Below are 17238 nucleotides of genomic sequence, written 5' to 3' on the forward strand. Positions count from 1 at the left end.
TGCCAAAGATTAATTGGTCATGTAATTGTGGCTTTATTTCTGGGTTTTTCATTCTGTTTCATTATCTTTGTGTGTATTTTTGTGCCAGTACCATACTGTTTTGATTGCTACAGCTTTGTAGTATAACTTGAAGTCTGGAATTGTGCCTCCAGCATTGTTTTTCTTTTTCAGGTTCCATACAAATTTTAGGATTGCTTGTTCTGGCTCTATGAAAAATGTTGTTGGTATTTTGATAGGGATTTCATTAAATGTAGATTGCTTCGGGTAGTATAGACATTCTAACAATATTTTTTCTCCCAATCCATGAGCATGGAATGTCTTTACACTTCTTTGTCATTTTCAGTTGCTTTCATCAGTATTTTATAGTTTTCAGAGTATAGGTCTCTCACCTCTTCAGTTAGGTTTATTCCTAAATATCTTATTCATAGCATTTTTTTTTAACAATTGTAAATTTAGGCTGTGGTGATAAACTAACCAGTTACATATTTAGGTTGCTTCTAGCCTTTTGGCTATTATAAGCAGGGCTGCAAAGACCCTGGTACATATGTGGTTTTGAGTACACATGTAAGCATATTTGACTGTTAAATTATTGGGGCACCTGCATGGCTCAGTCAGTAAGCATCTGACTTTGGCTCAGGTCATGATCTTGAGGCCCTAGGATTAGCCCCATGTCTGACTCCCCACTCAGCAGGGAATCTGCTTGTCCCTCCCTCCCTCTCTGGCCCTCCCCCCAGCTCACAAGTATAGGTACATGCACACTCTCAAGTAAATAAAATCCTTTTTTTTTTTTAAAGGAAGTTAAAATACTAAATGTAGAGTTGCTGAATCAATGTAAATCCATGTATAATTTTGCTAAGTTCTCGTGGAGGCTGATAGTTTTACTAATTGGCAATAATGTATGAGAGTGCTTGCTAATAAGTAATATCAACTATTGGGTAATATCAACTTTATGGTATATTAGATTCCTATATGAATTTGGACTGCTCTTCAGCTTTTTTGTATCTACCAGGGTAGGCTAGGTTATACCATAGTAACAAACAACCTCAGAATCTTAGTGGCTTAAAAAAATCTTAGTGGCTTAAAAAAATCTTAGTGGCTTATAATAAGAAATATCTTTCCTTTTGGTACAAGGCCATTAAAGGTCACTTGGAAGTTCTGTGCCATGACTTTCACTCAAAAACTTTGGCTAACAGAGTTGCTGTCATCTTGAACATTGCTGGTTGTCCCGGCTAAAGGAAAGAGGGCTCTGGAGAGTCTCACACCATCAATACAGTCATGCATGTATTGACTGTACATACAATGTACAGTCAATGTACATGAAAAAATGAAGGTGGAAGATGGAAAGATGAAGGTATTTGGCAAACAGCAGCTATGATTAACTACCATATCTCTATTCTGTCCTGTTAATCTGTCGGTTCATATGGTAGAAACACAAGTTTTTCTTTTTTGGAATGTGTCTGGCTGTTCTCTCATTTTCATATTTCCTATTGAACTAGAATTAGCTTCTCTAACCACCTTCTGCCCTCCAAAAAAGCCAAATTCTGTCAATATTTTTTATTTTGTTTGCATTAGATTTAAAGAAAATTGACATCTTTATAGTATTGAGTTTCCACTGCCAAGAAGTAGATACATGTTTTCAATTATTTACATCTTTTGTGTCTTTCATATTAATATATTGTTTATATTTATTAATAAGTATTCTTTTTTATTTTACTATCATCTGCAAATGGTTATTTTAATACCTTCTTGATAATTAGGTTGGTTTTCTTGAAGAAGTAGAAAAGATATAATTCCTTGAAATAATTTCTCAAATAACATATCCATTACAAAATCGAAAATTTTTTCAAAAAAGTTAATACTGAAGATTTTTCTTTTCATAATCCATCTTTGTATTCTAGTAAATAAGTAGATTACCATTACCCCAACAATAATCTATTTCCTCTGGCAACTGGAAGCTTTTACCAAATTTTTAAGAATTATATTTGTTTTATGCTCTGCAGGTGTCTATTATGCCCACATGCACAGGAACTCAGGAGATGATGAGCCATTAATGTAGAATATGATCTATCTCTAAAGAAAGAGGCTCACTGGCCCATTCATCAAACTTAAGAGATGTTGAAAATTAAACATCCCCAGGTAATTAGAGTTTTGAGTGACATAGGCATTGTTCTCCTATTGCATTTTGAATTCTTTTGTTGTGAGAAAAAACATGTTGTTTTCTTGGGGGAAAAATCCGATTATTTCTAAAAGTAAGCAGGTATTGTATTACACCTAAGGTTTGTTTCATGTTGAGAATGAGAACTTCTCATTGCATCTTATTTCTTTTCACTGCCTTTGTAATTCTGATGTGAAGTATTTTCCTTCCTTACAACTTGTTTCTCATTTCATACTCCTTTTATCTCAGCATTACTCTCCTCTTTTCCTACAATCCATACTCTTTAAGAGTTCCATCCTTAGTTAACCACAAGACTGTGAATTAAATAGAAGTTGGTCATTAAGTGCCGCTAAGAGATTATTTGTGAAATTATAAGGCATTTATGGTTGTGCTTGGGATAAAGGTCAGAGAGGAATAGAAGACATCAAATTTGAATACCTCACTGTTATCAAAGTAAATCTCATAAAAATTTGATGGAATGGGGCACCTGGGTGGCTCACTTGGTTAAGCATCTTGCCTTCGGCTCAGGTCATGGTCCTGGGGTCCTGGGATGGAGCCCACATCAGGCTTTCCTGCTTAGGGGGAACCTGCTTCTCCCTCTCCCCACCCCCTGCTCATGCTTTCTCTCACTATCTCTCACTATCACTGTCTCAAATAAATAAATAAAATCTTTATAAATAAATAAATAAATAAATATCTGATAGAATGATTTAAACTGAATATGGAGACTTTATCATTACACAAAAATGGAGAAAAAGTCTTTATAGAGCCAACACAAAATAAGTAGTGGGAATATGACAGAGTAAAAAGAGACCCACTAAAATAACAAACATCTGAAATATAAAATGTTTAAGGAGACAGACTTCAGTTGTGGTCAGCAAAGATAGCACCACAGCTTGAATTTAGAACCTGGGCAACACCAACAAAGAGAAAAGCTTTATGTAAACCCAGAGAAAACAATGAATAATGAAAAATAAGAAAAAAAAAACTAAAATGCAGAAGGAATGGGATTATCAATAAAAGGCTGAAAAGGATAAATGACACAGTGACTATTAAAAACTGGCTAGGGGTAGCCCAGGTGGCCCAGCGGTTTAGCGCCGCCTTCGGCCCAGGGCATGATCCTGGAGACCTGGGATAGAGTCCCATGTCGGGCTCCCTGGATGGAGCCTGCTTCTCCCCCTGCCTGTGTCTCTGCCCCCACCCCCCCTCTCTCTCTGTCTGTCATGAATAAATTAAAAACAAAAAAACAAAAAACAAAAAACCTAGCATTAATAGCATTAAAAAAAAATCCTGGTTAGAATTAAAAAAAAAAAAAACCTGGAAGCATGGTGATAAAAGTATTTAAAAATTTATATCCCTTAATTTTTTATTTATTTATGATAGTCACAGAGAGAGAGAGAGGGGCAGAGACACAGGCAGAGGGAGAAGCAGGCTCCATGCACCAGGAGCCCGACGTGGGATTCGATCCCGGGTCTCCAGGATCGCACCCTGGGCCAAAGGCAGGCACCAAACCGCTGCGCCACCCAGGGATCCCAAAAATTTATATCCCTTAAGAGAAAAAATGTCATAGGAATAGTGGAGTGGTCAATAAAATTGAGGCTAACTGGAAAAGATCAAGATTAAAGTACAGATGGAGGGATGCCTGGGTGGCTCAGCGGTTTGGTGCCTGCCTTCGGCCCAGGGTGTGATCCTGGAGATCTGGGATCCAGTCCCACGTCAGGCTCCCTGCATGGAGCCTGCTTCTCTCTCTCTGCCTGTGTCTCTGCCTCTTTCTCTGTATCTCTCATTAATAAATAAATAAAATCTTTTAAAAAATAAAATGAAATACAGATGGAATGGACAAATAGGTTATAATAAATCCTATATAACTAGTTTTTTGTTTCTGCAACTCTGCTTTAAATAATGGCAGGGGAAGGGGGGTGTTGCAAATAGGAAGAAAACTCCAGTAAAAGAAAATTTGAAGTTATTGTAGAGAAAACCAGACTTTTGCCTACAGATTGAGAGTTTGGCATGTACTTATTTTCCAGACTTGACACTTAAAGCCAGTATACTTATGCAGCCTGGGTAACTCAGTGGTTTAGCGCCGCCTTCAGCCCAGGGCATGATCCTGGAGACCTAGGATGGAGTCCCACATCGGGCTCCCTGAATGGAGCCTGCTTCTCCCTCTGCCTGTGTCTCTGCCTCTCTCTCATTCTCTCTCTCTCTCTCTGTCAATCACGAATAAATAAATAAATCTTTAAAAAAAGATTTATTTTTATGCAAGCAGTTAGTTGCACCTACCCTAAAAAATTTTCCATCTTAGGCTCCAAAATAAATATGCAAAAAGCAGTAGCTTTTTACTATGCCAGGAATGACCAGCTTAGAAAATATAATGGAAGAAAAAAGAAAGAAAATAAAATAGAAGAAAAGATCCCATTTATAATAACAACAAAAATATGTATAATAACTGGAAATAAACTAAAGGAAAGTATAACTCCTATATGAATAAAGCTATACAAATCTATTGAGAAGCGTAAAGTAAAACTAGAATAAATGAAAAATAAGGTCCCTAAAATAAGCTATAAATTTAATATAATTTTAGTCAACTTCCCAACAGTATATATTTTTTAATTTATCTAAATTTAATTTAATTAACATATAGTATATTATTAGTTTCAGAGATAGAATTTAGTGATTCATCAGTTGCACATAATACCCAGTGCTGATTACATCAAGTGCCCTCCTTAATGCCCATTACCCAGTTACCCCATCCCCCACCCACCTCCCCTCCAGTAACATTCGGTTTGTTTCCTATAGTTAACAGTCTCTTATGGTTTGTTTCCCAACAGGCTGCTTTATAAATTGCTTATGTGAAAAAAGATGGTATAAAAAAATAGCCTTGAAAATATTTTTTAAGACTATTAATGGAAATAATGTTCTATTGTGTATGAATTGTTGGTATGCTAGAACTGTATTAAAACAAAACATTGGGAGCTGAAGCAGGCCATTATCATAGAAAAAGGGGAAGGGACTACAAGATCCAGGAACAGACTCAGGCATATATAAAAGTGACTCTGGGGGATCCCTGGGTGGCTCAGTGGTTTAACGCCTGCCTTTGGCCCAGTGTGTGATCCTGGAGTCCCGGGATCGAGTCCCACATCCAGCGCTCTGCATGGAGCCTGCTTCTCACTCTGCCTATGTCTCTGTCTCTCTGTCTCTGTCTCTCTCTCTCTCTGTCTCTCATGAATAAATAAATAAAATATTGTTTAAAAAAGTGACTCTGAAAAAGGTAGAATTTTTTTTTAAAGATTTTATTTATTTATTCAGGAGAGACACAGGCAGAGATACAGGCAGAGGGAGAAGCAGGCCCCATGCAGGGAACCCGACATGGGACTCGATCCCGGGTCTCCAGGATCACGCCCCAGGCTGAAGGCGGCACTAAACCTCTGAGCTATCCGGGCTGCCCAAAAAGGTAGAATTTTAAGACAGAAGAGAAAGAATTTTATAAATGCTATTGGAACAAATGACTAACCATTTGGAAAACCAATTTTAGGTCTTTTTTCCATGCAGTAGTTTCAAGATGGATTACAAATTTATTTATTTTTAAAGATTTTATTTATTTATTCATGGGAGACACAGAGAGAAAGAGAGAGAGGCAGAGACACAGGCAGAGGGAGAAGCAGGCTCCATGCAGGAAGCCTGACGTGGGACTCGATCCTGGGTCTACCAGGATCAGGCCCTGGGCTGAAGGCAGCGCTAAACCGCTGAGCCACCCGGGCTGCCCGGATTACATATTTAAATAAATTTGTTTGTTTGTTTGTTTGTTTGTTTATTTAGATACATTATCTTATTTTATTCAAATACCAGTCTGATCACATATGGTCCAAGAACACTCAAATAATAAGCCACATAGAAAGAGATGTTAAAGATTGGTCTTCAAACATTATAGCCAATGATGCCACGCTTGCCTATGATCTCGCCAACATAAAACCACATCCACACCTCGTTGGCCACCAAACCATTCAGCAGAGCTTCCTTAACTGTGAGCTGTTTGAAGCTACCAGTTTGAGCACTCTTGACTATTTTTTTCAAGCTCTGAATAGCTGTTGGGATCTCAGCAGGGGTTGGAGGAACCAGCTCAACCCTGGCATAGTGCCAAAATGTGGCCAATCGAGGCTTCGAGTAAGTCACAGCAGCGTTCAGCAGCGCCAGAGCGGCGAGGTTACGGACGAACTGGGCCATGGCTCCCAGAGGGACGTCCCGTCCCCCGCACGGCCGCTGAATACATATTTAAATTTATGATCCAGGGCAGCCCCGGTAGCGCAGCGGTTTAGCGCCGCCTGCAGCCCAGGGCGTGATCCTGGAGACCCTGGATCGAGTCCCACGTCGGGCTCTCTGCATGGTGCCTGTTTCTCCCTCTGCCTGTGTCTCTGCCTCTCTCTCTCTCTCTCTCTGTGTGTGTGTCTCTATGAATAAATAAATGAAGTCTTAAAAAAATAATAAAATAAATTTATGATGCAAAACCATGTTGGTATAAAGAATATAGATGAGAATTTCTATAATCTCAAATCAAAGACAAAAACCATAAGCGAGGGTCACAAACTTTGCGCAACAGGGCCAGGTAGAAAATTGAATTATTCAAGTGCACTTTGGTAGAAAACAAAATCATGTAATCCTTGATTTCTTTTATTTTTTGATAGAAGTAGAAATATTTATCTTCTTTGAGAAAAGTAACAGGATAAGTACAACAATAAGTGACCACTGACATTTGGTTCGGAGTTAGGGAGTGTTAGGGGGTGGTGGAAATTGTGACAAAGGAGAGCATACTGACCAAGGCCCAAGGATGCACTCACCCTAGTATGTAAGAATATCTCCTCCTCTCCTCCCTCCCATTTGTCCAACAACATGGCAGCTTGGAGGCCCCAAGGCCACTGAGCAATTGCTGCCATGCAAGAATGAAGCCCAGAATCATCAGATCTTCTGATCTTTTTCCGTGTAAAGCTAGTAGACATTGCAAATTATATATAAAATCTCCCAAATTTAAACTGTTATCTCAATTTTTATAACTTTGTATAGGCCAAACAAAATATATTCACAAGGCCAGATTCAGCATATAAGCCTCGAGTTTGTGAACTCCACTGTATAGCTTTGGTTTTGGCTTCATGATTATGCTTACCTCTTTAAATGAGTTGGGATGTGTTCTTTCTCTCAACCTCTCTGTCTGTCTGACTGTCTCTCTCTGTATCAGTTTATCTGGCAGAGGAATTATCTGTACAAGTTTAGATGGAGTTCCACCTCCATTGCCATCAGGTCTGAGCTTTTATTGTGAAGACAGAGTTCTATATTTTCAGGATTTCTTCTTGAGCCAGTTTTGGTTGTTCATATTCCTGTAAAATGGTACATTTAATCTAGGTTTAAGTAAATTCTCTTATAGTTTTTTTTTAATATCAGCTTATCAGTAGCTTTTATTTCTTCCACACTTTAATATTGTATTGGTTAGTTGGTTGATTTCAGTTCCCCTGTAGATATTTTGTTTGTTTTAATTCACCTATTTTTGTTTGACCTATATTAATATCTTCTGTTTTATTTTGTTTGATTTGTTCTTTCTCTAGCTTCCAAAGTGAATTCTTTTGTTCATTTATTTTGATAATTCTTTTTAGATTGATAATATAAGATTGAAAATACGAATTTTTCTCTTAGTACAAGGCTTTTTCCTCCAATGTGATTAATTTCTAAATGGTCTGTAATTTGTTTTGATTACCTCTTGAACCCACATCATTTCAAAGATTATTTTTTGAATTTCCAAGTAGTTAGTTTTCTTTTGTTTACCTTTTGTTGAGTTAATTTTTCATTATGAGCACAGAATGTGATCTGTTTCTACCCTTTTAAATGTTCCTTATAACATAAACAATCAATTTATCTAAACATAGATATTCCGGAGTCATTTGAAAAGAATGTGTTTTCCTGTAAGACACAAAGTTCTAAATGTATATTATTTGTTAATGATATTTTTATATTCTCTCTCTCTTTTTAGGCTCCCGTGTTTTTACCAAATTCTTAGTGTGTTTCTAATAATGTTTGCTTCTGTATTTTGATGCTGTGTAAAGGTTTGTGTTTGTTATCTTTTTTATTTAAGATTTATTTATTTATTTATTTATTTATTTATTTATTTATTTGAAAAAGAGAAAGAGTGCACAAGTGCAAGGACAGAGGGAGAGAATCTTCAAGCAGACTCCCTACTGAACACAGGGCTCAATATGGGGCTTGATCTCACCACCCATGAGATCTCACCACCCACCCATGAGCCTGAGCTAAAATCGAGTGTCGGATGCTCAACCAGCTGAGCCACCCAGGTGCCCCGTTTCTGTTATATCTTATTTGGTTACATATACAGCTCTAATTTTTTAAATCACTATAAGACATCATTGTTCCTTGTAACCTTTTTCTGCCTTCATTTCTACTTGTCTGAAATTGGTACTCCTACAATATTTACCTGCAGTATTTTTACTCATTTTCTTATTGCCACCCTCATTTAGAAGATTCTTAGAATTGTTTTCAGTGTTTTCTTATAAGTAGCATATAGCTGATTATTGTTTTTATGTAGTCTTAGTCTTTTAATAAGGAGATTTAAACCATTTAATACCCTCATAATTAACTGCCTACCATTTTATTTTATATTTCTTTAATTTGCTTTCTTATGCCTACTCCCTTCCCTTTTTATCCATTTTAGATTTTACTAAAATGATCCAGTTTTCTTTGCTTCATTTTCTTCTCTCCTAGTCATGCAAATTATACATCCAATTTGTGGTTCGCTACATTTTAACAAACATACTGTGTTGTTTGATTTTTTTTGTTTAGTTTTTTTTTGTTTTTTTGTTTTTTTGTGTAGATGCTTTTTATCAAGTTGATGAAGTTCCCTTCTATTCCTATATTTCTAGGAGTTTTTATATTGGGTGGATGTTGAATTTTGTCAGATGCGTTTTTTTGCATCAATTATCATGGTCATGTGATTTTTAAATTCTTAAGCTATTAATATGGTGATTAAATTGACTTTTAAAAAATATTAAGCCAGCTTTACATCCATGAAATAAGCTCCACTTAGTCCTAGTGTAAAATTCTTTTTATGTTGATGAATTCTACTTGCTAAATTTTGTTGAGAATTTTTGTGTTTATATTCGTGAGACACTATCCTTATCTGCTTTGGCATCTGCTTTGGTCTTAAAAAATACCAATTCCTCTCTCTCTGTGTCTCTCATGAATAAATAAAATCTTTTTTAAAAAAAAATCACACCTATTTATTGTATTTATAAGATTTTATTTATTTGAGAGAAAAAGAGCATGATCAGGGGGAAGGGGCAGAGGGAGAGGAAGAAGTAGATCCCCTGCTGAGCAGGGAGCCCAATGAGGGACTCAATCCTAGGATCCTGAGATCATGACCTGGGCTAAAAGCACATGCTTAACCAACTGAGCCACCCAGCTGCCCCAATATAGTTGTGATTTTATTTTTTATTTTTCTTTTAAAGATTTATTTATTTATTCATGAGACACAGAGAGATAGAGAGAGAGAGGCAGAGACATAGGCAGAGGGAGAAGCAGGCTCCCTGCAAGGAGCCCGATGCAGGACTCTATCCTGGACCCCAGGATCATGCCCTGACAGAAGGCAGACGCTCAGCCACTGAGCCACCTAGGCATCCCTAGTTGTGAATTTAAACAATTAAATGTTAGCACTGTGGGAAACTTGGCAAAATATAAGAAAGATCTGGGCAGCCCAGGTGGCTCAGCAGGGGCAGCCTGGGGGGGCTCAGCGGTTTAGCACTGCCTTCAGCCCAGGGCGTGATCCTGGAGACCTGGGATCGAGTCCCATGTCGAGCTCCCTACATGGAGCCTGCTTCTACCTCTGCCTGTGTCTCTGCCTCTCTCCCTGTGTCTCTCATGAATAAATAAATAAAATCTTTAAAAAAAAAAAAAAAAAAAGGAAGATCTGTTATTTTTTACAACTACCTATGAATCTACAATTATGTCAATAAAATATCAGGGAAAATTGTTTTATTCAAAAAAGAGAGTGAGAGGACAAATCTGCAAGTCTACAAGTAAAATTGTGGAAGGTTGGAGCTGTGGAGAATTAATTTGGGGGAGATAAGAACTGCAGGTGCTGTGGAGGGGATGGAGCTCTGCTTATGGAAACTACCACAGGTATCATAAGCAGTTTTAGAAGTCCACCACCAAGGTCATGCCTGGCTTAAAGGTGCTTCAGTGGGGAAGGAGGGTAGAGATGTGGGAGCAGACAGCACGGACTGAGGATCCCATGGGTCACAAGAAGGAGTGGTCCCAACATGCTGCACTGTTACCAGGCATAGGAGCAGATAAAATTATGGAAAATAATGAAGCTGAAAAGAAGAGGGAAAGAAAGATAATGGATCACGAAGTTGGACTTAGGGAACTCAGTGACGTATTAAAATGTAATAACATTCATTTCATGGGAGTCCCAGAAGATGCAAAGAGAGAAAAAGGGGCATGTTTATTTGAGCAAATTACAGCTGAAAACTTCCCTAATCTGGGAAAGGACACAGATAGCAAAATCCAAAAAGCACAGAGAACTCCCATTAAATTAAACAAAAGCCAGACATTGCCAAGGCATTTCATAGTCAAAATTCACAAAATACACACACAAGGAAAGAATCCTGAAGGCAGCAAGGGAAAAAAAGTTCTTAACCTACAAGGATAGACACATAGTCGCAACAGCCCTGTCTACAGAATTTGGCAGGCCAGAGGGGATTGGCAAAATATATTCACTGGGCTGAATGGGAAAAATACGCAGCCAAGAATACTTTATCCAGCAAGGCTGTCATTTAGAATAAAAGGAGTGATAATTTCCAAGACAAGCAAAACTAAAGGAGTTCGTGATCACTAAACCAGCCCTGCAAGAAATATTTAGGGGGACTCTGGGGGAAAAAAAGACCAAAAGCAACAGACTAGAAAGGAACAAAGAACATCACCAGAAACACCAACTTTACAGGTAACACAATGGCACTAAAATATCTTTCAATAATCACTCTGAATGTAAATGGATTCAATGCTTCAATCAAAAGACACAGCATATCAGAATGAATAAAAAAAAGACCCATTGATATGCTGCTTACAAGAAACTCATTTTACACCCAAGACATCTGCAGATTGAAAGTGAGGTGGTGCAGAACCATCTACATCATGCTAGTGGACAACAAAAGAAAGTTAGAACACCATACTTATATCAGACAAACTAGATTTTAAAACAATTCTGTAACAAGAGATGAAAAAGGGCACTATATTATAATCAAGGGATCTATCCAACAAGAAAATCTAACAAATTGTAAATATTTATGCCCCTAGTGTGGGAACACCCAAATAGATAGATAGGTAGGTAGGTAGGTAGATAGATAGATAGATAGATAGATAGATAGATAGATATCAATTATATATATATATCAATTAATAACAAACAACTCATTGATAATAATACAATAATAGTAGAGGATTTTAACACCTCACTTACAGCAATGGACAGATAATCTAAGCAGAAAATGAACAAGGAAAACAATGGCTTTGAATAACATACTGGACCAGATGGACTTAACAGATATATTCAGAACATTTCATCCTAAAGCAGCAGAATGTACATTCTTTATGCATACACATGGAGCATTCTCCAGAATAGATCACATACTGGGTTGCAAATCAGCCCTCAACAAGATCAGAAAGATCAAGATCATACCAAGCATATTTTCAGACCACAATGGTATGAAACTTGAAGTCAACCACAGATTTCATTCTGATTCCCAAGTAATATTCCACTGTGTACATATACCACTCTTCTTTACCCTTTCATCAGTTGATGGACATTTGGACTCTCCATAATTTGACTGTTGTTGATAATGCTGGTATAAGCATCAGGGTGCATGTACCCCTTCGATCTGTATTTTTGTATCCTTTGGGTAAATACCTAGTAGTGCAATTGCTGTGTCATAGGGTAGTTCTATTTTTAACTTTTTGAGGAAGCTTTGTACAGTTTTCAAGAGTGGCTGCCCCCGTTTGATTTTCCCACAAATAGTGCAAGAGGGTTCCCCTTTCTCCACATCCTTACCAACATCTGTTGTTTCATGTGTCTGTTAGACATCTATATGTCTTCTGCCCATCTGTTAACTGGATTATTTGTTTTAGGGGTGTTCAGTTTGATGAGTTCTTTATAGATTTTAGATACTATTTATCAGATATGTCATTTGCAAATATCTTCTCCCATTCGTAGGCTGCCGTTTAGTTTTGTTGATGGTTTCCTTCCTTGTGCAGAAGCTTTTATCTTGATGAAATCCCAGTAGTTCCTTTTTGCTTTTGTTTCCCTTGCCTCAGGAGACGTGTCTAGTAAGAAGTTGCTGCTACTGCTGCTGAGGTCAAAGAGGTTACTACCTGTTTTCTCTTCTAGTATTTTGATGGGTTCCTGTCTCTCATTTAGGTCTTTCATCCATTTTTTTAAAGATTTTATTTATTTATTCATGAGAAACACACAGAGAGAGAGAGAGGCAGAGACACAGGCAGAGGGAGAAGCAGGCTCCATGCAGGGAGCTCGATGTGGGACTCCATCCCGGGTCTCCAGGATCACGCACTGGGCTGAAGGCAGAGCTAAACCACTGAGCCACCCGGGCTGCCCCTTTCATCCATTTTGAATTTGTTTTTGTGTATGGTGTAAGAAAGTGGTCTAGTTTCATTCTTCTGCATGTTGCTGTCCAGTTTTCCCAACACCATTTGTTGAAGAGATTGTCCTTTTTCCTTTAGCTATTCTTTCCTGCTGTGTCAAAGATTAGTTGACTATATAGTTGTGGATCCATTCCTGGGTTCTCTATTTTCCATTGATCTATGTGTCTGTTTTTGTACCAGTACCAAACCATCTTGTATGACTAAGCAGCTTTGTAATACAGTTTTTTTTTAAATTTTATTTTATTTATGATAGGCACACAGTGAGAGAGAGAGAGAGAGGCAGAGACACAGGCAGAGGGAGAAGCAGGCTCCATGCACCGGGAGCCCGACGTGGGATTCGATCCCAGGTCTCCAGGATCGCTCCCTGAGCCAAAGGCAGGCGCCAAACCGCTGCGCCACCCAGGGATCCCTGTAATACAGTTTGAAATCAGGAATTGTAATGCCGGACAGCCTGGGTGGCTCAGCGGTTTAGCGCCACCTTCAGCCCAGAGCGTGATCCTGGAGACCGGAGATGGAGTCCACGTCAAGCTCCCTGCATGGAACCTGCTTCTCCCTCTGCCTGTGTCTCTGCACCCCACCCCTCTCTGTCTCTCTGTCTCTCATGAATAAACAAATAAAAAGATCTTTAAAAAAAAAAAAAAAAAAAGGAATCGTAATGCCTCCTTGATTTTCTTTTTCAGGATTGCTTCAAGTGTTCAGGGTCTTTTGTGGTTCCATACAAATTTTAGGATTGTTTGTTCTAGCTCTGTGAAAAATGCTGGTGATAGTTTGATAGGAATTGCACTAAAAGTGTAGAGTGCTTTGGGTAGTATAGACATTTCAAAATTGTTCTTCCAATCCATGAGCATGGCATGTTTTTCCATTTCTTTGTGTCCTCTTTTATTTCTTTTATAAATGTTCTATAGTTTTCAGAGTATAGATCTTTTACCTCTTTGGTTAGGTTTATTCCTAGGTATCTTGTGGTTTTTGGTGCAGTTGTAAATGAGATTGATTCCTTGATATCTTTTTCTGTCTTTTCATGATTGGTGTACAGAAATGCAACAGATGTCTGTATGTTGATTTTATATACTGTGACTTTGCTGAATTCTAGAACTGGTATCAGTTCTAGCAAATTTTTGGTAGAGTGTTTCAGGTTTTTTATATAAAGTATCATGTTGTCTGCAAATAGTGAAAGTTTGACTTCTTCCTTGCTTTTTCTTTCTTTTTGTTGTCTGATTGCTGAGGCTAAGACTTTCAGTACTATGTTAAATACTAATGGTGAGAGTGGACATTATCATCTTGTTCCTGACCATAGAGGAAAGGCTCTGTTTTTCCGATTGAGAATGATATTAGCTGTAGGTCTTTCATATATGGTCTTTATGATGTTAAGGTATGTTCCATCTATCCCTACTTTCTTGAGGGTTTTTATCAAGAATGGATGCTGTACTTTTTCCAATGCTTTTTCTGTATCTATTAAAACAATCATATGGTTCTTATCCTTTCTTTTATTAATGTGGTGTGTCACATTGGTTGATTTGTGAATATTGAACCACCCTTGCAGCCCAGGAATAAATCCCACTGGATCGTGGTGAATAATTCTTTTAATGTATTGTTGGATTCAATTTGCTAGTATCCTGAGAATTTTTACATCCATGTTCATCAGGGATACTGCTATGTAATTCTCCTTTTTAGTGAGGTCTTTGTCTGGTTTTGGAATCAAGGTAATGCTGACCTCAGAAGGTCACAGTAAAAATTTCTTCCACGAAATCAATAACAAAAAAATGGATAACAGGAATTTTGTATAAAAAGAAATATCAAGGGATTAAACCATAACATTGATATATTCAAAGATGAAGTTAATGACCTTTAAGAGACCATAACTATAGATAATATGATAATTAGAGCAAACTGGGAATATAATGTGAAGTATTTTCTATAACTATTTGTTAAGAGTCTTTCAGGGGTGCCCAGGTGGCTCAGTTGGTTGAGTGTCTGACTCTTGGTTTCAGCTCAAGTCGTGATCACAGGGTAATGAGATCAGGCCCCATGTCAGGTTCCACACTCAGTATGGAGTCTGCTCCAGCTTCTTTCTCTCTCCCTCTCTCCCTCCCCTTCCCCCAACTCACTATATCACTTGCTCTCTTTTTTTTTTAATTTCTTTTTTTTTTTTTTTATTTATGATAGTCACAGAGAGAGAGAGAGAGAGGCAGAGACACAGGCAGAGGGAGAAGCAGGCTCCATGTACCGGGAGCCCGATGTGGGACTCGATCCCGGGTCTCCAGGATCGCGTGCTGGGCCAAAGGCAGGCGCCAAACCACTGCACCACCCAGGGATCCCCATCACTTGCTCTCTTTAAAAAAAAGTAAATATTTTATTTTTTAAAGGGTCTTTCAAGGACCTACTGAGTAACCAGATACTGAATGTTAAAGAGTACATACTCTGTGATTCCATTTAGCTCTGAAATTCTAGAATAAGGAAAATTAATCTGTAACGATAAAAATCAGATCAGTGATTGGAAGTGGTGATTAACTGCAAAAGGCTACAAGGGAGCTTTCCAGGTAAATGGAAATGTTTTATGCCTTGATTAGGGTTGTGATTAACATGGGTGTGGTGTGTTCATTTGTCCAAACTCTGACCTGTACACACAATATGGGTGCTTTTTTAAATGTAAATTATGTCTCCTTTTTTTTAAAAAAAAAAAAAAAAAAAGGTTTTGAAAGCCTAAAATAATTTTTCCTGAGGACTTTTGTGTTATAAGACACAAGTATGTGGGTTTTTTGTTTAATAGTTTGTGAACCATAAATTGTAAAATACAGGGATCCCTGGGTGGCGCAGCAGTTTGGTGCCTGCCTTTGGCCCAGGGCGCGATCCTGGAGACCCGGGATCGAATCCCACATCGGGCTCCCGGTGCATGGAGCCTGCTTCTCCCTCTGCCTGTGTCTCTACCTCTCTCTCTCTCTGTGACTATCATAAATAAATAAAAATTTTTTAAAAAATTGTAAAATACAGTGATCTAATTATTGGTGTCTCTTTTTCTGAGCTTTTTTTTTTTTATGATAGTCACACAGAGAGAGAGAGGCAGAGACACAGGCAGAGGGAGAAGCAGGCTCCATGCACCGGGAGCCGGACGTGGGATTCGATCCCGGGTCTCCAGGATCGCGCCCTGGGCCAAAGGCAGGCGCCAAACCGCTGCGCCACCCAGGGATCCCTTTCTGAGCATTTTTAAAGCAAAAGTAGAATGCTAACTACTGGGAAGATGATGATGTGGTATTGTCCAGGGAATAGTAACTGGCCTACCTAGGAAGAATGTGGCTTCTAAACACACTTCAAGAAACACTGCTATAGGGGGTCCCTGGGTGGCTCAGTGGTTTAGCGCCTGCCTTTGGCCCAGGGCACGATCCTGGAGTCCAGGGATCGAGTCCCGGGATCGAGTCCCGTGTCAGGCTCCTGGCATGGAGCCTGCTTCTCCTTCCTCTTGTGTCTCTGCCTCTCTCTCTCTCTCTCTCTCTATCATAAATAATAAATAAATAAATATTTAAAAAAAAAAAGAAAAGAAACACTGCTGTAGCCTTTCTGGCTGTGGTGCGTTATGTTTAACTCAGGTCTTCTATGCAGCCAAATCTTGTACTCTGTCCCTTTTGTATATCGATGTGAAATCCCATTGCCCATAAAATATTCAGATCTTCCCATCTCTTTCTTTACTTTTTTTAAATAACCTGATTAGATGATTTAAAATTTAGGCTAAGACTAGAGATTTCATAAGGAAGTAAAAGGTTTTTATGTGAATGAAGTCAGAAATGCCAAGTAAGATCCAGCAGTACACTGTATGTTCTGTTTTTCTTCTTTACTTCCACAGGAGCAGTTCCTAAATAATTTTTACATTTGTAATACTTATATAACAAAGTATGCTTATTACTAGGATGTTAATGGTGGCTCTCTTTATTTTATATTTTTAAAGGTTTATTCATTTATTTTAGAAAGTGACTAAGTGGGGGGGGAGTAGCAAAGGGACAGTGAGAGAATCTTGCTAAGCATGGAGCCCAACATGGGGCTCAATCTCCTGACCCTAAGATCATGACCTGAGCTGAAATGAAGAGTCAGCTGCTTAAACAACTGAGTCACCCAGGCATTCCAATAGTGGCTCTCTTTTTAAAGATGACCTTATTTTAAAAGATTATTAATACTCATTGCTGAAAAGATATTATGATGAAAATATTATAAAACTAAAATGTCACTAGACTAGGATTAACATCTTAGAATAATATACCAACTATTTAGACTTTTGGACCAACATTTCGGTTGTATCTAAGCAATTTCATTTATCAAAAGAAATGGAGAAAATTCCTAAAATGTATTTTGCATCAGCATATCCTCTGCCAGCCCTACCCCTAATAGGT

At 38.2% G+C, this 17238-nt stretch overlaps 2 protein-coding genes across 5 annotated transcripts in view; one reads left to right on the top strand and one right to left on the bottom strand.

Moving 5' to 3' along the window:
- Nucleotides 1-17238, top strand: part of RNF24 (ring finger protein 24) — an 80713-nt gene that overhangs the window by 24315 nt on the left and 39160 nt on the right. The window contains exon 2 of one of the 4 annotated variants that reach the window (XM_038571705.1): nucleotides 2001-2136. The exons of the other annotated variants lie outside the window; for them this stretch is intronic. The gene's annotated coding sequence lies outside the window, so the exon portion shown is untranslated. The remainder of the gene's footprint in view (nucleotides 1-2000; nucleotides 2137-17238) is intronic. 4 annotated transcript variants of the gene reach the window in all.
- On the bottom strand, nucleotides 5972-6395 carry LOC100855425 (ATP synthase subunit g, mitochondrial-like). Its single transcript, XM_038571707.1, has one exon. It carries the CDS (start codon nucleotides 6374-6376, stop codon nucleotides 6071-6073), a length of 306 nt encoding a protein of 101 aa, XP_038427635.1. The 5' UTR covers nucleotides 6377-6395; the 3' UTR covers nucleotides 5972-6070.

This window comes from Canis lupus, chromosome 24, assembly GCF_011100685.1.
Source record: "Canis lupus familiaris isolate Mischka breed German Shepherd chromosome 24, alternate assembly UU_Cfam_GSD_1.0, whole genome shotgun sequence".
Taxonomy (NCBI): Eukaryota; Metazoa; Chordata; class Mammalia; order Carnivora; family Canidae; genus Canis; species Canis lupus.